General features: G+C 39.0%; 1 protein-coding gene across 1 annotated transcript in view; it reads left to right on the plus strand.

Moving 5' to 3' along the window:
- Positions 1 to 3,231: 3,231 nt before the first annotated feature.
- The window catches only part of SPIDR (scaffold protein involved in DNA repair), a 305,726-nt gene continuing 281,516 nt past the window's right edge, over positions 3,232 to 27,441 (plus strand). Inside the window, exons 1-5 of the mRNA XM_075213492.1 lie at positions 3,232 to 3,383; positions 16,420 to 16,575; positions 19,327 to 19,396; positions 20,827 to 21,012; positions 21,565 to 21,734. Of these exons, the coding sequence (XP_075069593.1) occupies positions 3,369 to 3,383; positions 16,420 to 16,575; positions 19,327 to 19,396; positions 20,827 to 21,012; positions 21,565 to 21,734 (597 nt within the window). The 5' untranslated portion in view covers positions 3,232 to 3,368. The remainder of the gene's footprint in view (positions 3,384 to 16,419; positions 16,576 to 19,326; positions 19,397 to 20,826; positions 21,013 to 21,564; positions 21,735 to 27,441) is intronic.

Here is a 27,441-nt window from a genome sequence, read left to right on the forward strand (position 1 = left end):
AATGAGATGTCGTAGATGTTTTGAAAGCTCCTTTCAACCATTTACTGGATACAAATACTAGTTAGAAAAAAACACCAACACCCTGAATATCCAATCTCCATCCCTTTAAGCTCAATTAAATATCTTATCCTGTGTCAAGTCTCTATTTATGCTTGTCATACAATATGAAGCTATTTGTCTAGCACTTTACATCAGCAGGAGCACAGTTGATGACATCATGATGGGCATGGGCTTGCTGGTAGAAATGTGTGAAATAAATGTGTCCAAGAGAGTAAAAAGAGTTAGCTGACATTACAAATATACATTGAACTGAAATAGCAGTAACTAAATGAATGTGGCCAATTTTGGCCCAATCCCCATTCCCTCCCCTGGAATCCTGCAAGGTATGAGATGTTTCAAACTCCTAAATTTATAAAAGCATCCCCATTGTACATTAGTGCATGTTTTTGTGCTTTGCTGTATTGCAGCTGTGTGTGATAAGCTATATTTTATGTATCAGATATTCTTCTTAGGTGTGTGTCTGCTTCTATGAACACAAAACATTTTTACATTTTATTTTATTATTTTTTTTTTACAGTTTTGAAGTTTTAATCTTTGGCCATTTAAAATGTTGACAAAAGGTTATTCCATATGTTCCTTTGTGTTTTAAAAACACAGTCATGTAGACTATTTATTATGTTCATATAGTTTTATGTGGAGAGAGCCACTTAAACACTGTGTAATACAATGTACAGAAATATGGCTCCATCTAGTGGTATTATGTCCAACAGTTGAGCGTAAGCTGATAAACAGTACATACATTCTGTGAATTCAAACATGTTGTATGACCCCTGTACAATTGCTCTTTGAGATCTTATGCAGAGTTTGCAGGTCCACTTGTAAATGCCTTTGGTGCAAAGAGTCCACCCCATTACCACTTTTGGACCAAATTAATATCAACTAAAATACTGTTAGTTTTAATCTCATTTATGTCTTTATGAAATCATGAAAGTGAGGGACACTGGGATTGCCTTTACATTTGTGTATTTGAAGTTTTTATAAAATGGGTTAAAATGTGCCTAGAAATGCGCTTTCCTGGCAGGTATAAAAGCCCTGTCACAGACAGTTTCCTCTACCTGCAATGACATGTAAAAGTCCATTTGCTGGAAGAAAACTCCCAGTGAACACTTATTGTTAATGTGCCCCCTCTGCTCCTCTAATCTCGTTTCAATAATCTTTTCCTGTAACAAGAAATACGATAATTGTATTTAAGTGCACCTAAGGCTGCCAAGAGGAATTTCAGATCCTGGTACAGCAACTTCTTGGGGTGGGGTCCCTTCCATAGTCACTGAAGGGGGTGTGGCTACACTAGATTGGTGGTTCCTGCCACTGCACAGGCAAGCCCCTTTTCTATTTTGGAACTTTTTATTATAGTGGACTTTCTAACATAGGAACTGTGAACCAGCAGCAGCCACAGAATCCATTAGGATCCGTTTGATCAACATCAACTTATGCTGATTCATATTGCATCCATGTTTACTTGGTTTTTACTTGTGATAGAATCTATTTCAGATAAATTGTATATAATAATTTGTGTGGTACATAGTTCATTCCAAAAATCACCTTTGTCATCCACCTTAGCTCATATCACTATTACATCTTAGAAAAAGAATCCAAAGGGTTCTCACTGCATAAGGCTATTACACAATATTGCTCAGTAGCGCTGGAACACCATTCCTCTATATTCATAACATCCTAATACAGTGGTGGCGAAACAACAGCGCTCTTAACCTTATAAATATGGCTCCTGGCCGGATGGCAGAGTGTATCACTCAAGCACAGTGTTCCGGGTGCTGAAAGCTACAGATTTGGAAACATTTGACTGCTCAGCTGACCAAAAGCAGCCATGTCATGTGACCTCCTTTGCATAATACAGGGAGGCCACGTTATCACAGACAATCCAATCAGGGAAGATTGGAGCGCCTCCAATCACAGCGACTCTGTGGGAGGTGTGACAGGGGCAGGGACTGATGTGAATGAGTTCTCTGTACAGCGCTGCGTAATCAGTGGTGCTATATAAATAAATGGTGATGATAATGATGATGATGATGATGAAATGCCAGATGGCCAGTCCTGCCCTGTTGGAGGTTGTATGTATTCTCTTATGTATTGATTATGGAAGAGTACACTACGCATTTAGTCACATTAACTATATATATTTTTATAATACACTAAGGTTTATTTTAATATGCATGTTTATTTATGCTAGCGAATTATTACATTTGCATCCACATTCTTAGTTTAAATCAAACACATTACAGGATCTTTCATGTAGGTGAATAGGAAGGTGTGTTGGTTTAGCTCATTAACATTTCAAAGAGTTTATTAACACTTCATTTGTCCCAGGTTATATAAACATGTGTTAAAACGAATAATTAGGTAATAACAGTTCTGCACAATACACTCTGTGTTTTTACATTTATAAACAAACCCTTTGCACCTCCCACATTTACCGTTACATAACAACGTCTTATCTTTAAATAAGAAGCGGATCTTAAAAAGCGGATCATCTTAAGATGAACTAACTGCTTAAGATCCGTTGCATCTTATTTTCCATTGCGTAAGTGACTTAAGATGGGCGTGTCCTTTAACTTCCGTTCCTTGTTGAATCACGAATTTCTTATCTCCCCGTTTGTTCTTAAAATACGCATTGTAACTTCCGCACAGGAGAAGATCACTGATTAATCAGGCCCACTGTGTACTTCATGTTATGCTGAAGGGTCATTTTTGGCTTGTGAACAGACTGGTGTGAAATTGATAATTGCTATCTGAATAAATTTACTCACCCATCTTCATGGGGCAGCTTTTTTTTTTTTTTTTTTTAACGAATAAAACATTTTTATTTTTACATTTTTTTCAAAAGGGGTGCAGAAGAAAAAAAGGGGGAAGGGTACATAAAGGGGATAGAACACATTGCTCCCGAAAACATATGCATGGGGCAGCTTTAATGATTTCCAGCATGAACATGTTTATAAATTACCCACGAGCGGTGTTTCTTCTTAGCTTACATATTATGGCACATCAGACAAACCATGTACTACAACAAACATAAGCGGGTCACGTGGTTTAGAAGCATGTCAGACTACAGACGTTCTGAAGGGTTCATATGGAATTGTTTGGATGGCGTCACAATGCCAGGCATGCGCAGATCAACTGGTTCTTCTATTGGCGCGTCTCCTAGCAGTGGGTGACCAATCAGAAGTGATTGCGGAGGCATGGCGCCAGGGATCAACAAGAGCAATAAGCGGAGTGACCGGGAACACGGGAGAGAGAGAAGTTCCGCACTCAGAGCAGTCGCTGCCTGATGAGAGCAGGTTGTGCTACTCGAGATGCCACAGGGGAAGGTAACACCTCGGCCTTTACTTCCGTAGTCGTGTCCGGGCTGCTGCGTCCCCTGCTCTTGGTACAGACGTACTGCACAAAGCACTTTCCTCACCTCCTCCCTGCTTGGAGAGTCTGACATTGACATGAACTGATACTATAATAGTACAGAAATCCTGTGTATTTTACGTCAGGCCATTGAGAACACGACAATCTGTTTTCCCTAAGACTACACTAACTTTAGTATTAGCAGATTTGTTGACATGGAATTATAGTATTGTCCCAGCAGTGACAAATAAGTAATTTTGTAACTATCAATCTGGGATTGCTGCAGCGCCATGCATCAATTATATTGATAAACCATTATCTATATAATTACATTATTAGTTTTTATAGGGAAAGTGCTCATTTTGAATAATAAATGATGTTTACAATATACCATAATACAAAATCCACCTTTCAAACAATCTCTGTGAGTTGCTTTTATTTACAGAACTCCTGTATTGAAATCTCAATTTTTTGCTGACCTCACAGCATGTCTAGCCCACTTTTTTCTGACATTTATACACATATTTCTTTTAAAATCCCAAGTCTTGTGTTTAATACACTAGTAAGTCTATCCCTTGCATGAGGCCATTATTCAAACAAAATTGATTTGATCATTTTTGTGCATGCCTGTAAATTATGCTTTGGGGGAATGGCAAAGTGATTTGCGTTATCACCCCTCTCTGCTGAGCAACACAGTGAATTGTGTCATCACACAATAGAGGTGGACCATGATGACACAATGCACTGTGAATTGCATCATTAGGGCCCCCACTCTGCTCACTTCACTAGGGAAGTTAGTGGGATGCAGGAATTTGGAATTCTTTCCCAAAAGATTCCCAAATTTCAAGGAGTTTACTGGATTGAGGGGTTAGTATAAGTGACTTGCCAAGGGTTGTGCTATATATTTCCCATTGACTTCTATGGCCCATTCATTTCTATGAAGTTGAGTACTACAGGTAGAAACTTCTTTGAAATGAGTGCAACATTAATAGAGGTTCAGTTAATCTCTTTTGATGTGAGATCAAAGCAGGGAGACTACAGGACTACCCTTGCTGTCGGCTAATCACATTTTGTATGGCGTGGGAAATCTGCTTTTGAATGGCTAAATGCTTCTCATTATAGGTCAGTGCTCAGGGAGAAGCAGTTTGCGGTACACATTGTGGTTATTTTTTTATTCTCTTTTTATCAAAAGACATGATTTGGAATCTTATTTGAAGAAAAATGAGAATATTAGTCTCCTTTAGATTAAAAGGAGATATGACTTGGATTATTTTAAAGATATTTCTGATTAGATTACATTTTTTTCTCTTTGGATTAATAAAATATATGACTTGAATTTTCTTAAGGACATTTCTCATTTAGATTGCTGATTTTCTCCTTTGAATTAAAGGAAGACACGCATTAGTTTTCAAATTAAAGATAATTGCTTTTAGATTGACAAATGCAAGAATTACCATTGGATTAAGATGGTCTAATACTGTGTTAAAACAGAATTAATAATATTCCAACCCAAAAACAGAAGCTTCCTACCTGACATTTCTATTTCTCTTGATAACATGACCATAAATCCCACCCCACAAGCTAGTTATGTAGGTGTAATCCTTGACTCACAACTATCCTTTGTTCCCCACATCAACTCTATTTACATCATGCTGCATACATCTAAAGAACATTTCCAGAATATGCACATATCTCACAGAAGACACTGCAAAATCCTTAATTAATGCACTTATCTCCTGCATCAACTATTGCAATTCCCTCCTTATTGGTCTTCCCAAAATCAGACTCAAACCCCTACAATCTATTTTGCACGCAGCAGCTAGAATGATTTTCCTTGCAAACTATTCTTCCTCTGCTGAGCCGCTCTGCAAGTCTCTACATTGGTTGCCTGTTTTTCAACTAATCCAATATAAAATTCTTCTACTAACATACAAGGCCGTCAACAAAATTGCACCAACATATATCCCCTCACTTGTCTCAAAATATCTCCCAACTCGATAACTCTGTTCTGCACAAGATCTGCATCTCTCGCCCACTCTCATTACATCCTCCTATTACCGGTTACAGGACTTTTTTCGAGCTGCACCCACTTTGTGGAATACCCTCCTTTGCACCATAAGACTTTCCTGTAGTCTTCAAACCTTCAAGTGTGCTCTGACGACCCACCTATTCAGACAAGCTTATAATATTCCTCTATCACCCTCTTAATCGCCCTAGGGTTACCCTATTACCACCCTCTACATAGCTAACACAAGACAACAACCATCTGACCAACAGTGCTTTGTCTGATCATACAGCCCACCTCAATACTTTTTATCTTTGTATTCTAGCTGGACCATTGTGCAATATGATGTAGCATGTGCCCTTGTGTACCAAACCATTGTGCCATAGATTGTAAGCTTGCGAGCAGGGCCCTCTTACCTTTTTGTCTCTACGTATGTATGTATTACCCAGTATTGTTTTATTACTGTTTGTTCCCAATTGTAAAGCGCTACTGAATTTGCTGGCTCTATATAAATAGTGGTGTGTTTTATTTAATTGTACTGTATTTTACGAATGTGTGTTAGTGTTTTATTATACTACATTTGTATAATGGGAAGGTGTGACTAGGGATAGCTGTATTACATGGGCACTACAGCCCAGGACTTCGAGGAAGTGTGGGGCAGGTAGTCTCGGAGAAAGGGGTATGTTTTGTCCCGTCCCCCCCCCCCTTCTTCTTTACCCTTATATGATCTGGCCCTACGCAGACCAGGCTGGTGCTAGCTCTCCCTATGACAGGGGGGCATCGCGCTACAGATTTCCTTGTTCTAGCTTGACTGACCATCATGTCAGTCCTGGTGGTTTCCACTTTAGCAGAGCCTTTGTTACCTCCTGTTTTTAGTAGCAACCAGCGTAGACTAATAGTATTGGTGCTGGATATAAATTTTAGAGGAGGGGTCACATTTTATAAAAAAAAATATCTTTTTTTTTTAACCGTTTAATTGACAGCAGAGCTTCTACTGTTTCAATCTGGTTTTTGCACCCTGAAAATCCAATTATATACTACTGAAATTAATGTGAAAACCTGCGCTTCTTGCATATGGACACATACTGCATGTATAAGAATTGTAACATGGTTTTTGTTTCTGTTGGATATATATCCTGTCGCTTTCTAGTTCTTTGAGATGTAATTGAACTGTCTGAGATATTGGTATATATTGTCCTGTACATTGGTGATTTAACGGATGTTGTCACAGTGTCAAGCATATGCAAATAATTAAATTCTCTTATTGGTGTTGATCCCAGCTGGTGGTATTAAAAGGAAACATTGTACTTACATGTACCAACATAGTAACATCTAGTGCTGGCTATACTGTGAATTGGGGCTTTTTGCAACACAGATGGCCAACAATGCTACCCAGACAGTATTGTCAAGGAAGAGGCAGGAGAACTAGAGCGCAGTCACAGAGCCGTTGTGTGGATTCACCCTGGCATATTGTTTTGTTTTAGTTATGTCGGGATACCTGCAGATGGACATTTTGTTTAATTACAGTTTCCCTTCATGCAATAGCTTTTTTATTTCTTCTCATAAGGTTGATGTCAGGACAACATAATGCCAACGTAATGCAGGTTACCTACTGGCATAAGGAAAAAGCCAGTGGCACTCTATGTAAAACTTGTTTGACGTGTGGCAGTAACCAGCAACTTGCATTTAGGGGGGAGGTATCAATGGAGGACATGAGGAATGTGAATAAACAGAGATGAAGCAGGGAAAAGCTCTGCATCTTTTGCTGGTTTTAGGCATCTCCCTATTTAACAAACCATTCCCTGCCTGTGATAGCCAGGTATGTGGGGAATCCTATTTACCATAGGCACACTCTCAGGATGGAGATAGCAGAGACTCAGGAAAAAAATGCTTTATTATTGTAATAAAACATTTATTTCCTGTGTTTTTTTTAAAAATATATATTTATTGAATCTGCAATTTGAATCTCAAGTCTGGACTTTCAATTCACATGCATGAGCCAATAGTAAACGTAAGGGTAGTCCATTTTTTTAAAAACATTTTTGTACATAATATTGACAGATACATGTGGGATATGCCAGTCTGTATATATGTACAGTCTGTTCCAGAGTAAAAGGCAATGGAATCCCTACACTCTTCACATGTGCAGATGTATTGTATTGTATTGCTTTACAGTTGCATATGCAGAATATTTGAGGATGTTCTGAGGAAATGCTGTCACAATTATAGAGAAATGTGGGCAGATTAAATTGTAGGCAAATTTGGTGTTTTAAATAATTCAGATACATTAGCGGATATCTCATTGGATAAAGGGACATTTTACGAGGTTTCTGCTTTCAATTATTTTCCTTTAATAAATAAGTTGTTTGTTTCAGAAAAGGGAGGTTTACAAGAAAAGTGGATTATCCATTTTTTCAAAACGTCAGATTGTGCACAGCTCGTAAATCAGCATGTATGTTTGTGTGATGGGAACCTATGGTCATCATTTTTGGATATCTGTCAAACTCTGTTGTATTTAACATGGATACTTTATTAGTTGACTAGAGAGCGAATGGTACTTACTGCTTTAAGTTTTCCAATTTCATTTGTTTTCACACAGGCCACAACATATAATTAAAGATACATTATATAAATAATGCCTAAAATAAAAATTAGGGGGGAATAGTGAGGTCTATGTTTAAGAGTCTTACAATGTTTATATTAGGCAGAGCAGTAAGTACATCAGTATAGTTATGCATTTATAAAAGTGTGCATGGTTAGGAATTGAAGGTAATGAGTTGCTACCTTGTAGAATCTAGAGGGAGTGTCAGATTGGATGGAAGGCAGGCAAAGCGTCTTGTGCATGGTAACCATGTTACTGAGGTACGCCTCTACCACCTTTACCTTGGAAAATGTTGGATGGTCTCCCTTCCATCCCTTAGCTATACAGCATTTTCTGGCTGGGCATATTGAGGATATTAATTTGAAGTATTTAGGCTGATCACAGTGTGGGGGAGAGGGGCATGTAGAGCATTCTATACTGGGATTGTTATCACATTTAAGTAATGCCCTTAGAAAGTGGAACTTCTTTCCATAAAGGTGTGCCACACAGACAATTGATACCAAGATTGAGAAGCTGCAGGCAGTGTCGGACTGGGGCATGAAGGGCCCACAGAATTAAAATGGTAGGGACCCACCAGAGGGGGTGTGGCCAGTCACTAGGGAGGCGTAAACCAAACCCGGGTGTGGTAAGCCCACGAAGGACAGCTAGCACCATAGTGAGGTATATAAAGAATACACAGTCTTGATCTGCCCCTTAGATTGGGCAGTCGCCAAAAATTGAGATTGTCCCTCTAGAATCAGAACATTTGACAGACTATCCTGCTCTCTCCTACCTATCCTGGTCACTTTCAACACCTGTGGCTGCTGGTTTCTTTATTTGTGGCTTGTTTGGATCCTAGAATGTTGGGGGCCATGTTCGGAAAAAAAATAATGGTTACATTTAGAAATTTCCAACCACCCCCGGCAGTAAATCAATAGGACCCACAATTAATACTTAGGCCTTCCTCCATCCCCAACATTAAAATAATATTATTCCCATTTAATAAATAGATCTATATACCTCCAACCAACCCCAACATTAATGTAATAGGTTTATTTATTAAATGGGAATACTATTTTTCTCCCTCCAAACAGCCCTAGCAATAAATAATAGTATTTGCGTATAATAAATATACCTATTTCCCGCAACCGTCTTCTACCTTAAATAATTCATATTCACATTTAATAAATAGACCTCATGCTCCTAAAACTCAGCCCCACATTCAATCAATAGCCTCCAAACCACCTCATCTTAAATTAATAGTTCCCACTATAAAATTAAATTGCCCCACAATCAAAATAGCACCCATTAATTAGCCACCACCTGCCCACCACTACATTGCCACAAGCCCCCTGTGTCATCACATAAACACATTACTGTGCCCCTTCATCACCATGCTGTGTCCCCTTATGATCACACTGCACCACTCTTCTCATAGAAACGATTCAATCCCTGGGTCTTCAGGACACTGTCCTATCCTAGTTCTCATCCTATCTATCTAATCGCTCTTCCAGTGTACATTTCTCTGGATCCAGCTACTCTCCACTACCTTTATCAGTTGAACTATCATAGTACTCAGTCCTAGGCCCTCTGCTCTTCTCTATGTATACCACTGTTTTTGGAAGACTAACAAGCTCCTTTGGATTTCAGTATCGTCTCTATGTGGATGATACCCAAATTTAACCTCTCCGGATCTCCATCTGTGTTGTCCAGCGTTACTGAATGTCTTTTTGTCATTTCATCTCGGATGTCCTCCCACAACCTCAAACTCAATCTTTCAGAAACTGTTAATAATATTCCCATCAGCCAACAAAAGTTATCTACCCATGTTGTCTATTTCTGTTGACAACATGACAATAAACCCTACCTTCCAAGCACGCTGCCTAGGTGTGATCCTTAACTCAGAACTATTCTTTGTTTCCCACATTCAATCTGTATCTAAATCCTGTTACATGCATATAAGAAATATTTCAAGAATATGTACATATCTCACAAAATACACGTCAAAACGTCTGCATTGACTATTGCAATACTCTCCTTATTGGTGAGACTCTCACCCCTACGATATATTTTGCACGCGGTAGCTAGATTGATTTTTCTTGCACAACATTCTTCCACTGCTGCTCTTCTCTGTCTCTACATTAGTTGCCTGTTTTTACTGAATCCTGTATAAAATACTTCTAAAATACAAAGCTGTCAACCACACTGAAAAAAATCTACATCTCTTTACTTGTCTCAAAAAATCTACTAAATCGACACCTCCATTCTGCCCAAGATCTGTTAATAATAATTGATCCCGGAGGATAAGTACACAAGGCATATGTAGAATACTGGGCAGAACATGACTTGCAATAAAATGCAGCATATTGTAGTCGTACTCATAGTGGACACGCTTTGTGAACTCAAAGTGGTCAATGATTTTCACATCATGTATATGCAGTGTATAATGGGGAAGGGGGCAGATAAGAAGAAGTAGGTCATGCGAAATGTGTTGGATGATTAAGAATGGCATTGATTCCAGTGTGTCAGATCACATATATATATATATATATATATATATATATAAACAGATCATGGCAGGAGCTTGTGGAATGAGAAAACTTTTTCAATAAGTTGACCATGTTCAGTGGGAAAAGCAATTTAGATTTTATTTGTACACAAATGGTTTTTCAGTGTGGTGTTTAAAAAATATTTATTCATGAATCTATTTAATTGTTGCAATAGTATATCTGATGTGTCACCGATAAAAGAATACTGTCACATCTGTGTCTATGTATATGGGTACTATGCCAAAATGTTTGTCAGTCTCTGGTTTTATGGGTTTCTGGTTAGAAAATGATTCAGAGCTGCTTGTTTAAAACAACAGCTTTATTGTGGTCACCTGTTACTCTGCAAAACCAAAGGCTAGTAAGAGTACACTATGCTTAAAAAAGTTATTGATAAATTAGAACGTGTATAATTCTATCTCTCTACAACTGTTTTTTTTATCGCTCATTCTGGACATGATATAAGGTTTTGTGCAGCAGTTAATTAGAAGGAGGTACACATTCTTGATGGAGTGCAATGATAGGTTAAAAATTAGCTGAATAAAATAGCTTTAAAAACACCTCTCTGACATATAGATAGTAAATATATGGAATATGCTGCCTAGTGAGGTTATGTTGGGTGATATGGTGGATAATTTACATATATTGATATTTATTGGAATGCTACTGAGTGAATTTTCACAGCCTTTGTTAGAGACGTGGTATAAATACCACCTGAAACATCAAAAGGCTTTTTTTATTTTCCTTCCTTGTAATCAACTGATAATTTTGTTATAGTGCACTTGACCTTGATCTTCACCAATGTGATACATAGGTGTAGTGTAGTTTACTGTACAAACTTTAGTTTGGGTGGCACTCTTTTCTAATTTACCAAGTGGAATACTGAATGTTTACCAAACTAATTTGCTTTTGCATTGTATTATAAGTAACAGGTCTTGCCATTCTAAATCAAAGTAAAGTGACCTTGAAATTCTTAATTCCAAATCATTTTGTTGTTACTGTTTATGCTCCATACGGCGCTCATGTGTGATTCATATATCATCCAGAAATTGGCCATAAGAGATTTATCTTGGAAGCGTTCATTGGAGTGGAGCCAATCAAACTTGTGATGGAAAAAAATCTCTGCATCTCTAGTGTTTTTTTTTCATCGTATTGAAATGCTCATTTTCAAGATTTATGTAGATAGCTTTCATGGGTAGATAACATGTTGCTGATTTCCCAGAGGAATACTGTATGTTTGTGCTTAGGATAATCAGATGACCAGTGAGTGACTCAATAGGAAAATATTCACAAGATTTTTTTCCATCACTCTTTCATATATTACCATTGTTTACCTGAGCATACAGTTCTTAGAAAAAGTAATTTATTTGAAAAATATATAAGATGTCTTCTGAGTTTTAGACACAGTTTGCCTAAGGACAGCTGTACCACCCATTGGTTTCTGCTTTATGTTGCTATATCATGCTAGTGGAATTGTAAGGGGCTTAAACCATTACCAGAAGTCAAATGTCTAATGATTAATTGCCTTCAAACCTCTGATAATGTTATAATGAAAATGTCAGTTGAAGCCAAACTAAATTCTATACATACTAAGTTTGGAATGGGACAATAAGTATGCTTGTTAGTTGATATTACAGTTATAGTTGGTATTTTTGATTTATTGTATTCATTTTATTTGAATTTGGGAGCTTGCTCTGCTCAGATACTGTACAAGAAGATTATCTACCGTGAACAAATGTGTAAAATGATGTGCTAATGGCACTGAGATGTTAATAGACAAATATGGCCATTTAATAATGAATATCACTAGTCACTTGCAAAGATAGTTTCCAGTGTATCAAACAATTCTATTGATTTCCTGCTCTAAATTAACTGTGATAATCTATGTATAGACAAATACCATAGCAGACATCCTAGACTTTGGACAATTACCGTGTGTGTATATATATATATATATATATATATATATATATATATATATATATATATATATATATATATATATATATATATATGCTACATTTCCTTCCATCCACTTACACACAGATTGTGCTATATATTCATATAGTACATATAGAGAGTCATGTAGGCTTAGATACACACAACACATCATAAGGACAATGATACTTATATATTGCACTGAGATGTATCTTCATTTGAGTTGTCATACAGTGTTCGAAGTGGAAATTTAGAAGTGGCGTTATGGAAAATGGAATGGGAATGTGTATATGTGTGTATACATATATATATATATATATATATATATATATATATATATATATATATATATATTATATATTAGAAAAATAGATATGAAGTAGGCGCCTCAAATGATTGAAATATTCAAATATGCGTACCACAAAGAAGATAATCACAGACCCTTCAAATAATATGTAGAGTAGGTGTTTTTTTTCAAATGACAGTTTCCTCTCAGTTTTTCTCCTTGTCCAAGGAGATCAGGTGCTCTCAAAAAGAAACAAATGAACAATATTACACAGAATTGTATAACCTCCCACCCTCCCCCACCTCCCCAACACAACAATCCAATGCCACTCTAATCTCAGAATTTCTAGCCAACTCCAAACTTCCGAAATTACCCCACCAAGCTCTTGAACATCTCAATGAGGAGATCTCGATAGAGGAAATCCAGCAAACCATTAAAGGGCAAAAAAAAGGCAAAGCCCCAGGCCCCGATAGCTTCACGGCCGCTTATTATAAGAAGTTTTCGGGCTTGCTTGCTCCCCACCTGCGCTCCCTTTACAACAATGTTCTTCAGGGAGACTCCTTCCCCCCTGAAATGCTCGAAGCTAGAATTGTAGTAATCCCCAAAGAAGGGAAGGACCCCCTCCACTGTGCAAGTTACAGACCAATCTCCCTTCTTAACCTTGACTTGAAAATATATGCCAAAATTCTGGCGAATCGTTTAAACCAAATCCTCCCTTCCCTTATCCATTATGATCAGGTGGGGTTTATCCCGGGACGCCAGGCGAGAGATAATACCAGAAGAGCCATTGACATTATCCACGTTGTCAACTCAAGGAGCTCCCCAACTATTATGCTCTCTCTCGATGCTGAAAAAGCATTTGATAGGATCTCCTGGGACTTTATGAGGGCCACCCTTGAGGCCTTTGGATTTGCTGGCAGCTTCCTCACTGGCGTCCTGGCATTATATACGACTCCCCGTGCCAAAGTTTTGATTAATGGTATACCCTCAGACCCGATCTTGATCCAAAACGGCACAAGGCAAGGTTGCCCCCTATCACCCCTTATATTCGCTCTGGTGATCGAACCCTTGGCTTCCCAAATTAGATCCAATCCCAACATTCAGGGGGTGCAGGTGGGTAGCATCAACTCCAAAATTTCTCTTTTTGCGGATGACGTCCTCCTCTCTCTATCCCAACCAGCGATCTCCCTCCCCAATCTCTATGAAATTCTCCAAGCCCATGGGATCACCTCTGGTTATAAAATAAACTATGCAAAATCAGAGGCCATGCTGCTGCATGTCTCCCCTCGGGAAACGGATCTCCTCCAGACAACCTTCAATTTTAAGTGGCAAAAAAGAAAGATCAAATATTTGGGAGTTTTCCTCACCTCACGCTATGACCTCCTCTTTCCTGAAAACTTCCCTCCCCTTTTCGCTAAGATGCTCTCTGACCTGACCTCCTGGAAACGCCTCATTATCTCCTGGCTGGGCAGGATCATAGCAATCAAAATGTCTATTATACCAAAATGGTTATACCTCTTTCAAACACTCCCGGTCGCAGTTCCTGCCTCCTTCCTTTCTAACATACAAAAATCCCTCATCCGTTTTGTTTGGAATCACAGACCCCCACGGATCTCAGCCAGCATTCTCAAACGACCAATCTCTTCTGGCGGCAGAGGTCTCCCCGACATTAAACTATATTACCTGGCCTCCCACTTTTCACAAATTGTTACCTCATATGCCCCCCCAGGCTCCACTTCCTGGCTCGATATAGAATCGGCTTATACTACCTTGCCCTATCTTACACCCTTATGGGGTCTCTCCCCTGCACATCGCCCTCCTGCATCTAAAATGCTCCCTACTATCAAGTTTGACATCAAGTTATGGGATTTTTACTCCTTTAAACTGAAGCAAAGCCCAGTTATCCTTATCAGAGTGTATATATATATATGTATATATGTATATATATATATATATATATATATATATATATATATATATATATATATATATATATATTATATTCATTAGTAATCAAGGTTTTAATAATAATGTACAGCTATTTACTGTGATTTAGTATGACGTGTGCTACCTCACTACTTTGTATACTCCTTCAGATGTCGCGTGAAATGTGTAACAATATAAGAATTGATCTGTCCACAGATGAAAATAACAACAGTAAAAACTGCTGCTTCAGGCTGCTTACCTGACAATGTTTCTTTACAAACTTATCAGTAGTTATCATTAGCAGTGGCAACAACCTTGTTTTTTGTTACTAGACCCCCAAAGTGTGTGGTTTTTTCCCCCCTTAAAAACAGTGATTAAGGGTTGTGACAGTAAATCTAATAATAGGCTCTTGGTTGCGCTTATGATGATTTAAAGAAGACTTAAAAAAATCAAATTGCCATACATCTGTAGGCTATTCTTCTATTAGATACCTGATGCATTTGTTGTAGTCTTGATGAGGTAAGCTCTGTTTCTGGGAAATTATCTTCCATTGGGGAGCTAGAATACACCGTAACATACTGTAGCTTGAGACCAAAGAAATTAAGGTCCTACTTGTTAGACCTTACAACCTGGTGGGGAAGAAAGGATGTGATTTAAAAAAATAGATGCGGCTTTGCCTCTAGGCATGTTTCTATCTGAATACAGAAAACAATTATTAATGAAAATTAATCATGAATTGAAACGGGTCCAACTTTAGGAGCCCATACAGCATTTTTTTTTCTGAATGAGCTATAGAATTTCTTTACAATCATCAATATACAAATGAAACGCACACATTGCAGTTCTTTTAAATCAATCATTTTTAATGAGGTCAAAAAACAATTTCTTCATATATGTTATAAGTTTATTCTGATAGAGCAGAAAGACAATTACAATGCGTGTGCAATATATGAAGGTTGTAGGATTGTTAGATTTTTATCATATGATTACAAAACACATACATTCAAATTCAGTATGATCCTTTTTGGGAGAAAATGGTCTACTTAATTGTATTGGATTATCAGTTGACATGGCTATCTATGTTTGATCATAGTGAATAGATTGGTCTCGTGGAACAGGACTGATTAAAGTGTAGTTAATTGAAATGGAGACAGCAGAAAGTCTGTAGTGCTGGTTAGAAGGGGTTCAGGAAGGAGACGTACATTTGTCACCAATATAGAATTAATGCTGAAATATAAAACTGATTGCTGCCAAAGTGATACATATAAAAGAGAATTGAAGAATTGGAACGTTCCATCTGAGAGACACTGTACTTTTTTAGTGGATTTAAACAAATAATAAGCAAGTTGTAGATGGTCATACAGAAAGTGAATGGGCAAATTGTGACCTAAACATATATGGACTAATCCGTGTCAAAGTTTTACACGTAGGGGATGTAAGAGACAACCGTTCTATGGAGATGATCTGTGTTTAGAGTGGTAGTAAATTCATTGTCAGGCAGCAGAATATAGATGTATCTGAATACAGGGGCTGCTTAATATCCCATGGTCAGGTTCTGTTGGCTGATGTCATTACTAAGCACTTCAAGATGATTATATTCACTTTAGATTTATAAATGGTCTGAAATAATTTACAACTTTTTTTTACTCCATTGCAACAAAGATATATTGATACTATTTCTATATATAACCCAAATAATGGTATGTTTTGTTTTGTTTTTTTACTACAGAGAAAGCGATCTGCGGGTAAGACGCACCTATTTTTTCCAGATAAATCAAATAATGATGCTAAAAAATCCACAGCAGATGCTACATTGAAGCCCCTGTCACTCAGCAAAGCATGGATGAGGTGTGGCGAGGGATTTGATGGTTGTCAGGTAGAAAAGGTAATAGTTCTCTCACCATTCCTGTGTTGTTTCCAAATACAGCAATGTTATATGACTGGTGCAACATCTGTGCCCGGACCATTATCTGTGTTCAGGACGGAGGTTGTCTGAGGGGCGGCATTATACAGTGCATCCGGAAAGTATTCACAGTGCTTCACTTTTTCCACATTTTGTTATGTTACAGCCTTATTCCAAAATGGAATAAATTCCTTTTTTCCCTCAAAATTCTACACACAATGCCCCATAATGACAACGTGAAATATTTGCAAATTTATTAAAAATAAAAAACTAAGAAATCACATGTACATTAGTATTCACAGCCTTTGCCATGAAGCTCAATATTAAGCTGAGGTGCATCCTGTTTCCACTGATCATCCTTGAGATGTTCCTACAGCTTAATTGGAGTCTACCTGTGGTAAATTCAGTTGATTGGACATGATTTGCAAAGGCACACACCTGTCTATATAAGGTCCCACACTTGACAGTGCATGTCAGAGCAAAAACCAAGCATGAAGTCAAAGGAATTGTCTGTAGACCTCCGAGACAGGATTATCTTGAGGCACAAATCTGGGAAAGGGTGCAGAAAAATGTCTGCTTCTTTGAAGGTCTCCATGAGCACAGTGGCCTCTATCATCATCCGTAAATGGAAGACGTTCGGAACAACCAGGACTCTTCCTAGAGCTGGCTGGCTGTCTAAACTGAGTGAGGGGCGGGGAAGGGCCCTAGTCAGGGACCAAGAACCCGATGGTCAGTCTGTCAGAGCTGCAGCATTCCTCTGTGGAGAGAGGAGAACCTTCCAGAAGGACAACCATCTCTGCAGCTATCCACCAATCAGGCCTGTATGTTAGAGGGGCCAGACGGAAGCCACTCCTTAGTAAAAAGTACATGGCAGGCCGCCTGAAGTTTGCCAAAATGCACCTGAAGGACTCTCGGACCATGAGAAACAAAATTTTCTGGTTTGATGAGACAAAGATTGAACTTTTTGGCGTGAATGCCAGGCGTCATGATTGGAGGAAACCAGGCACCGCTCATCACCAGGCCAATACCATCCCTACAGTGAAGCATGGTGGGGCAGCATCATGCTGTGGGGATCTTTTTCAGCGGCAGTAACTGGGAGACTAGTCAGGATAAAGGGAAAGATGAATACAGCGATGTACAGAGACATCCTGGATGAAAACCTGGTCCAGAGCGATCTTGACCTCAGACTGGGAGGACAGTTCATCTTCCAGCAGGACAATGACCCTAAGCACACAGCCAAGATATCAAAGAAGCGGCTTCAGGTCAACTCTGTGAATGTGCTTGAGTGGCCCAACCAGAGCCCAGACTTAAATCCGATTAAATATCTCTGGAAAGATCTGAAAATGGCTGTGCACCGACGCTTCCCATCCAACCTGATGGAGTTTGAGAGGTGCTGCAAAGAGGAATGGGCGAAACTGCCCAAAGATAGGTGTACAAAGCTTGTGGCATCATATTCAAAAAGACTTGAGGCTGGAATTGCTGCCAAAGGTGCATCAACAAAGTATTGAGCAAAGGCTGTGAATACGTGTGATATACAGGTGATTTTCTTAGTTTTTTATTTTTAATAAATTTGCAAAAACCTCCCCAAAAACTTTTTCACGTTGTTATTATGGGGTATTGTGTGTAGAATTTTGAGGGAGAAAAGGAATTTATTCCATTTGGAATAAAGCTGTAACATAACAAAATGTGGAAAAAGTGAAGCGCTGTGAATACTTTACGGATGCGCTGTAGATTCTGAATTACATTTGGCTCTGACACAGAGACATTGTTGTTGGCATAGTGCCAACACAACAGAATTGCTGAGAATGATCTATTCTTATAATTATTCATTAGAATAATTCAAGGAACTGTGCAGATTAATGACTCACAATTACTTCTTAAGAACTAAGCATGGATGAGCAGTGTGAATGAAAAAATAAGTGAAGTTTAAATATGAAAAAATGGAATCATCTCAAATAGGACAGCGCTATACAACCTCACATCCTCTGCAACTTGTGCAATCATTAAAAAATCCACATGTGCCAATTTAACTTGTCCCTCGTCTATTGCTGGTTTTGTGTCCGTCTGTCTTTCTTAGTGATGCATGTGTCTGTTTTCTTTATGTACCTGGTGTTGTCACTTTGCTGTTCAAATAATGACCCTTCTAGTCTAGCCCTCTACACGAGGCTGGCTCATTTATACAATTCAGAAAGTTAGAAACTGTTTGAAACATTCTGTGGCTAAATATGCCAACATTGGTATCTGCATTACTGCCCTCTGAGAAATGTCATTTACATGGCAGCCTTATTAATGTATGCTTTTCTCACTGGGTGACTAGAGCATAAGGCCATAGACATGAGGTCTTGGCTCAGCATTGGCCTGTGTCATGCTCTAAATGCCCCTTGGGTAAAGCATGGATTCTGATTGGTAGAATTCCGTGCTCCAGGAACGGAATGCCTCTGTCTGATAATTCTCACGGGCAGGCATACTGCCGTCTGCTTGTGAGCTGAACTGGACACAGATAGAGTAGGAATTCATGATTGATATTTAAAAACAAAAACAAAAAGGTCCATTGCAAGGATAGAAGTGAAAATAAGATTGCAGTCACTTCTTAGAGGCATCACACTGCCAGAAACCTTTGTTGACCTTTCAAGTGCAGACGGGCCATCTTTCTGTATGGAATGAGAAGACATTTATCATATTTAAAATAGGAATACGTTTTTATTTTATTTTTTTCTCCCCTTTACTCTGTAGACTTCTAGGTCATCTGAAAGAAAACACCAAGTTGTCCAGCACTTAGCACAGCCCTTTGTATTTGATGACGGTAAATTCAGTTTCTTCTTACTTGAATTACACCCCATGCTAATATTTTAAATATTATGAATGGTTATTAGGCAGCAGGACTGACATATTGCAGATTAGGATAAATAGTTTGAGCTGACTCATTACTGTTGTTATGCACTTTAATGTTGGGACAATTAATCTATCGCTGTGTTCAGCGAGCAGGAATTTTTGTTTGGGAAGTATTTTCATTATCTGTGTTCTTAGTTGTTGTCATAGATATAGTTTTTATTTAACCTCTTCATGTCCCATACCCTAATAACCAGACCGTATGTTTAAATGTGTGTCGGTTTCCGTCAGGAATAATTTATCTTTCATTCTCTACATTGATAAATTTTATATTGATTTTTGGGGACTGAGAGGGCTTTCTTCCCATCCCTTACCCTCTCACAATTATACCTAGACCTCATTGCCAGTCTTTCCAATCCCGATCCCAGCCAGTCTTTCTACCAAACTAAAAATGTGTGTTCTTGGGGAACCAAGTAAAATAAAGCTAAAATATACAACTCAGTTCTTGGCTCCTGTAACTTAATCAGACATGTTATATAGTGTGTAACATGGAAGTTGCTTAACCAATTTATAACAATGTGTGCTGCAAAAGATAAACAAACCAAAAGACACCACACACAATCCCTGAGCACACTGGCGATGGCCACTAAAAACTATAAATTAAAACTGCCTTCTATTTACAAGTAAAATGCAGAATTCTTAGTTACACACAAATGCAAAAATTTGATAAGCCATTCACGCTGCTTCTGCTAATAGGCTGCTCCTAACTCTAAACAGTGAGACTGCCCATATCAGGCCATTTATTCAGTGAGAGCAAACTTACCAGGAGGTGCTGTCTTCTGTATTTCAACACACATTGCCCTTAAACAAGAAAGGACTGTGGTGATACCCGGCCTATGGTCAACTAATAACGTCTTACAGTTGTATTACATTGTACATTTTACATTGGTTTATTACTTGTTTACCTGTTATAACACTGTCATTTGACATTGTTCTTTGTTTATAACTAACATGTAAATATAGAAATGTAAATCATACTGCTTATATAAAGGGAAATAGGACCTGTAGGCTTACAGACAGAAGAACACGCTATCCGAGTAAATATATGGGTTCATTGTTCTGTAGGATGATTGTATAACTACAGGTCCTGGCTTGGTTTGGCCAAACATTACCTTGCCCTCTGCAGGAATTAGCAATTTAACGTAAGATGTCTAAGTTTTTTTTTTTTTTAATGACGATGTGATCAGATTTTGTGTTACGTATTTATCACCACCTTAGTATGCTTCACTTGAATACATGCTGTCAGTGTCACAGCCCAAAGAGGCTGACAGCGCTTGTTGTGGTTTCTTTTTGACATCTCTTCACTACATTTGTATTAATAATGTATTTTCCTATTTTATTCAGAAACCTCAGCGGATGAAAGCCAGAAAGATCTGGCGGACATAGTTTGGAGTTCCAGTGACAATGATTTGTCTGATGAGGGCAGTAAAGATTCAAATTCTCAACCTAACATTGCTGAACTGTCCCCTGAAGATGCAAAGAGATCACAGGACATAGATATGTCTTTTTCTACAGAGGGTTGCAGTGGGAGTGAGTATCGCTTCTACCTACCACAGTGCTCCATTCTCTACTCCTACAACCTGACTGTAAATAACATTGAGAAGCCTGGCATCTGCTATTATTTGTTATGAACATATTGATATTATTAGCAGATCCAAGCTGATGGACGAGTACATTCTTGGCCCTTCCTGCTGTATTTATACTGTAGATGCTGAAGTAGAAGATACATACCCAGAAGTGAATACAAATGATTGGATATAGTGGATTAGTATTCAATTGGCCAAGCCATAACCATGATTTAATGATCTCTGGCTTACTTCCTGTTTTATGGTTTGTTACTTATAGGTAGATGGCATTAGCTCATTGTTGCCTGCAATTTGGGTAATAGTACTTTTATTGGTGTATTTACTATGCACAAGAACACACCTTGCATAGGTTAACTTTTATCAAAGTGAAAAATAATGTATTGCATTGAAAATGGTTACAGCTCCATTCTGTTTGTCTTATGTTTTAGAGTAAGTATAGCATGTTCTCTGCAGTTTTATTATATTTTATGTGTTCTATGTTTTTATGCTTCTCCAGGTGACGTCCCTAACATTACTGACTGGCAGGATGACAGCGACTATGAATGTGATCAGGATAAGTGCAATTTGTCTGAAGCTGCTGAGAGTGCAGTGGAGATCTCAGACTCGGAGTCTATATCCAGTGATTTATTTGTCTCCCAACCACAGACTGAGACAGAATCTTCTACAGTAAGCCATGTTTGATTTACTACTGGGTCATGTGATCTTCCAACACATGGGCAAGTGGTTATCTGCCTCGGGAAAATTCTAGTCTTTAATAAGTAGACCCCCTGCCCCCAAGACCCCGCTAATATTTATTGTAGCAGCCACCCAGTACTGATTTAGGGTAGGCAAAGCAAAGATCAGAGGGGGGTGCGGGGCTGGCTATGTAAAGGAGAAGGTTGTCTGCAAGTGGGCAATCCCTTTAATGTAAAGTAGTGTGTATTGGGCCCTCACATTGATATAATAATCATATTTATTAATAATTTCCTAAGGCTCATTTTCACTCTATTTTTATTGCAATGGTAGAGTTGGCTAATAAATGCTCTTTTCCATATAAATGGCCTATAAAAGTTTCTGTGTAATTTAAGTAGTCTTTAATTTCTACACAATGAGATTGGCTGTGTATTGATTTACGTGGTGTGGGACAGAAGTCCCTGATATTTCTAGCCAGCATTTCTGGGGTAGGGCTCACAGTCAGAGGTGAAGACACGCGCATACCTGTTGTAATGAGATTGGCTGTTGTGCCAGAAATGCCCATCATAATCAATTCCCCCATGCCACCCTTGTGTTTACATGTAAACAAAGTAGACACGCTGCAGAAATAGGGGCATGACGTCGTGAGTGATATTTGTGCCGCGGTGTGGGTCTGCATTCTTTCACCTTTTAATGTTTGCACATAAAAACTATAGCTAATAAAAAGGAAGCTCATGAAATGTGTTTACATGAACAGTAACAGCAGAGGGCAGCAATGTCCCACAGTTCTGTATTCAACTAGGCTCAATACCTGGTTTAACCACACATGTTGTACATATATATCACATTTTTTTGTATAACTCTGCCAAGCAAATCATTTGGGACTGGGGGAATTGGTGAAGAAGTCTGTTACACCACAGTGACTTTAGTCACCATTAAAGGGAAAAATGAAAAGATGCAGCTTATGTAAAACACAACTGAAAGCAATGAGAAACATAGCACAAGATCTATAGGGAGATTGTTATAATGTTACTCAGCCAGTGCTTTGTTTAAATATTACTCTGTTTCCGGTGGTCTCTTAAATAAGCCTTTATTGAGAGAAAAATGCAATATGATTCAATTGACAGTTCCTGGTTTGGCTGATCTGCCTGCAGAATATTTGTGAAATGTAGGAACTGGCAATGTTCCTTTCTGCCTCTACTTTTCCAAATGTTGTGAACCATAAATAAAACTTTGTCGTCATTCTACAATCATAAATTATTCTGGTACCATGGGAAGTGCGCAAGACTGATTTACATTATTCGTCCATTCTGTCTACAGTACGATTATTAATATTACCCCCTTAAGAAGAATAATAGATCATGGTTTATTACAGTTTAACTGAGTCTCCTAAGATGGAGAAGGGACTGCCATTTACATGCCATGCACTGACGAGGGAGCATTGCTTGAGTCTATCCTCTACTCATTGTGCTAGTGAGGTTGGGGTAGACGCTTTGCACTTTTACACCAGCATCCATATAGTGCTGCTGCTGGGCCAGTATTTGCCCGGGTTTTAGACAACTTCCTCTATCATTATAGTTAATAATTTTAGATATTTCATTGGTGACAGATTTATTTCACATATATTTTGCTTAAAACCCCACCTATGTTAAAGTCGTTGTGAGTTTGTGGTGTTGTGCCATTATTCTGATGACCTGGATGGACTTTGCCTTTAGGATATGTTCAGCCACTAGTACATCACCTTTCACCTGATTACACTATTTCTCTCCAGAGTGTTAATCATTTGCATAGTTTCCGGTTTTTACTGTAATTGCTGAAAGCAGATTGATCTGGTTGTATCTGCTTTATACTCCAGAGGGTGCCAGGATTCAAACAATCCCGTATTTATTCATTAGCTTCAATCACTTCTGCTACAGAACAGAGTTTATCAAAACTTGATTTACAGCTCAATTTCCATATCCATATTTTTAGTGAGCTGCTGTCATTTTTGAATATATTTATAATGCTGAAAGGATATTTTCCTATTTTATATCTTTAAATATTTAAAGATGCGTCCATGTATTGTCTGGACACCTTCACTAATTATATAACCATTAACAATTAGTAATGTATAATGACAACAATATGCAAAGTTGTTATTATTTTGGCAATGCTTATTGGAACCTTTTTACTATTTTTCCCTTATGATGCTTTAAAATACACACATGGTGAAATATTAGTCTCTTTGAACAAAAATACTTTTGGAAATGTATTCTCATTTATGACCATTAGCATAGGCTGGCTAATATGTCTACTCAAGCTGTTCTTATTACTGTTTGTCGGAATGCAAGGTATAAGTTATAAAACACCCATTGTCCAGTACGTCTTAGACTTTTCTACATGTGGGTTGTAATAATAACAATGTGAGAATATACTCATGGCCCAAGTAACGGCTCCTGTGCTCCCCCTGCAGCCTGTCCTGTGCATTTTATTTTTTACTCTATATTTAATTTTAAACCTCAGCAATAAGGAATAGAGTGCAGTACAGACGTAAATGTGCGGTAAACGTTGAATGAGACAATGTTGTATAGTATGTAGTGAGTGTAGCTTAATTTTATTTCTACAGTAGCGTCATCATTATCTGCTATTTATATAGCACTACTAATTCCGCAGCGCTGTACAGAGAACTCGCATGTGTCAATTCCTGCCCAATTGGAGCTTACAGTCTAAATTCTCTAATATACACACCCAGAGACAGAGAGACACTAGGGTCAAATTAATACAAACCAATTAACCTACTAGTATGTTTTTGGAGTGTGGGAGGAAACCGGAGCACCCAGAGGAACCGCACGCGAACATGGGGAGAACATACAAACTCCTTGGGAATCGAACTCATGACCCTAGTGCTGTGAGGCAGAAGTGATAACCACTAAGTCACCACATGTAATAGACATTCAATAAACAGGTAAATAAAGAACACCTTCTTATCTGTGTGGCGATTAGATTGAAATACGAGAAAAAGTGGAAAAGGGGTGAGGTTGCAGCGGGGGACAAGCTTTGTTATAAGGGCGAAGACTGACGGATTACCTAGGGTTGGATTGCTGTTTTAGGAATACCAGGGATCCCATACCCTGTGGAAGTTTTTCAGTTTTGAAGCCTGGTTTACATCTTGGAGACAAAGCAGTAATGGTTCCAGCTGTGTGTGAGGGTTAGTTTTTCCCGGTTGCGTGCATTTTGGTTATTTTCTGCACAGCATATATACCATATGAGTTGGTCTAGAGATTTGTCACTGTGTGTTAGAGTATATTAGTCCTGTAACATTTGCAGTGAGGGACTTTATTGTGTTCCAGAATAAACTGATCTTGGGGCAAGACCACCAGATGTGAGCCCAGCTGACTATCTGGCCACATTTTCTCCAGCATTGATTGGATGTGTGTGGCTAAATTTTGTGGATTTGTTCTGGATCTAGTATCACCTGATGAATAATTTAGAAGCGTTTTCTCTCATGGCCACATTAATAGAGCTTTTAGAGACTTCTGCCAGAGATATTACTATATCTGATTCCCAGGCCAGCATTTGTGTATTATTTTCTTATTCTTTCCCTCCACCTGCTTTATGGGGTGCTCATGGTGTCCATACAAGGGGGTGAGGAGTGAGCTTGTAGCAGTTTTACCCTATCGACAATAGTAGATGGTGGCAGCTCTTAGTCCTGGCAAGACGGGCATCTGGAGGAGAAGGAGCAGAGGAAAGTACTGATAGATGCCCTGTGGCTTATTGCTGGGAGTTACTGTTACTCTTATACACAGTATAGGTTACTACTACAGCTGACATATTACTGGGCATTTATAGTGCTATTAGCACGTTACTGGATATTGTTGGTGTTTTGCTCGGCAGTGCTACTTTTGTCATACTACAGGACACTGCCACGATTATTATTGTTAATCTGTTATACTGGACAGTACTATTAACGGCAGCTTATTAAGCAGTATCATTGTTCATGGTGATACCTTGTTAGGCTTTACTACTTCTGAAAGTTTATTAATTTGTATTACTGTTATTGGTCTTTTCTGGTACTGGTAAAATGTTACTTTGGTTTACTTGAGAGAATCATTACTGCTGCTGGCATGATGCCTGGTATTTATACTACTAGAGGAGTGTCACGGGCACTAGGAGTCTTTGCCCAGGATATCACCAGATGTAGTCTTACCAGAGTAGTGTATGCACACAGTGGTCTTCTGGTAGCAGGGTGACTAGCGGAACAGGAGAATCAGCAGATGGTGAGAGGATGCTAGAGGAAAGTCTATGACTAGCAGCAACAGGTTATGAGTTAAACAATATGAACACGAGGATCTTGATGGACGTGAGGAAAGTCAGTGGTCTGCGTACAGCAAGTTGTACCACTGCTATAGTGAGAGGAATGTCCAGGGATAGATAGGAGGTAGTGAAGTCAGTGGTCTGCGTACAGCAAGTTGTACCACTGCTTGTAATGATGGGACAGGTTCCAGGTGCAAGTAGGTAACGGGGAAGTCAGTGGTCTGCGTATAGCAAGTTGTACCACTGCTTATAGTGAGGAAACTTGTAACTGGTGCCAATAGGAAACAGGGAGTCAGTGGTCTGCGTTCAGCAAGTTGTACCACTGCATATATAGGTGAGGATAGGCACTAGGGTAGATGAATGGAGCATCAAAGGTAACACGGAGAGCACAAGGAACTTGATTCCAATGGTATATATAATACAATAGCAAATGACTATCGCTGCTTGGAGATACAAAGTCACTACTGAGATCCAGGACATATGAGACAAAGTCAATAGCATCTATAACTTCGTGAGATAGAGGACTCCGTAGATGAGCAGAACACAGTCCAAGCGGATATGCAATAAACTGGTAAAGTCAATAAAAGATAAGCATACCGCGGTTCAGTTGAGCAGGCTGTCACGAGAGAAACACAGGGATAGCTGAGCGGCTGAACGCCGACACGAGTAGAGACCACAGGAGAATGGTAGCGGTAATCCGTGTCTGTGAAGCACACCGACAGAGAACATAACACGAGAGGAGCAATGATGATTCTGTGGAGGTCAGCAGGAATAGTAGACACGATGAAACACAGGAGAGTTGAAGCGGTCTGGTAACCAGCAATGCAGTAGTCAGGAATCAGCTAGGACTGAAGACACGATGAACATAGGAGAGTTGAAGCGGTCTGAAAACCGGCAGTGCAGTAGCGAGGAATCAGCTGGGACTGAAGACACGATGAAACACAGGAGAGTTGAAGCGGTCTGGAAACCGGCAATGCAGTAGCGAGGAATCAGCTGGGACTGAAGACACGATGAAACACAGGAGAGTTGAAGCGGTCTGGAAACCGGCAATGCAGTAGCGAGGAATCAGCTGGGACTGAAGACACGATGAAACACAGGAGAGTTGAAGCAGTCTGGAAACCGGTAATGCAGTAACGAAAAATCAGCTCGGACTGAAGACACGATGAACACAGGAACACCTTCAGAGACTCACAGGGAATGAGACTCCAAGAACAGGCAACGAGGTATTGACCACAGGTGCTTTAAATAGGGAGTGTTGCCTGATCAGCCAATTAACTAAAAGCAACAGGTCTGAAGAGTTCATAGAGGCTGCGCATGCGCAGACCATCAGGATGGCGGGCGGCCACGGTTCCTAACAACGGGAGAAGAGGCACTCACAGTCTGGTGAGTGACAAGGAGACTATTTGGC

Source organism: Mixophyes fleayi, chromosome 5, assembly GCF_038048845.1.
Source record: "Mixophyes fleayi isolate aMixFle1 chromosome 5, aMixFle1.hap1, whole genome shotgun sequence".
In the NCBI taxonomy this organism is placed as follows: Eukaryota; Metazoa; Chordata; class Amphibia; order Anura; family Limnodynastidae; genus Mixophyes; species Mixophyes fleayi.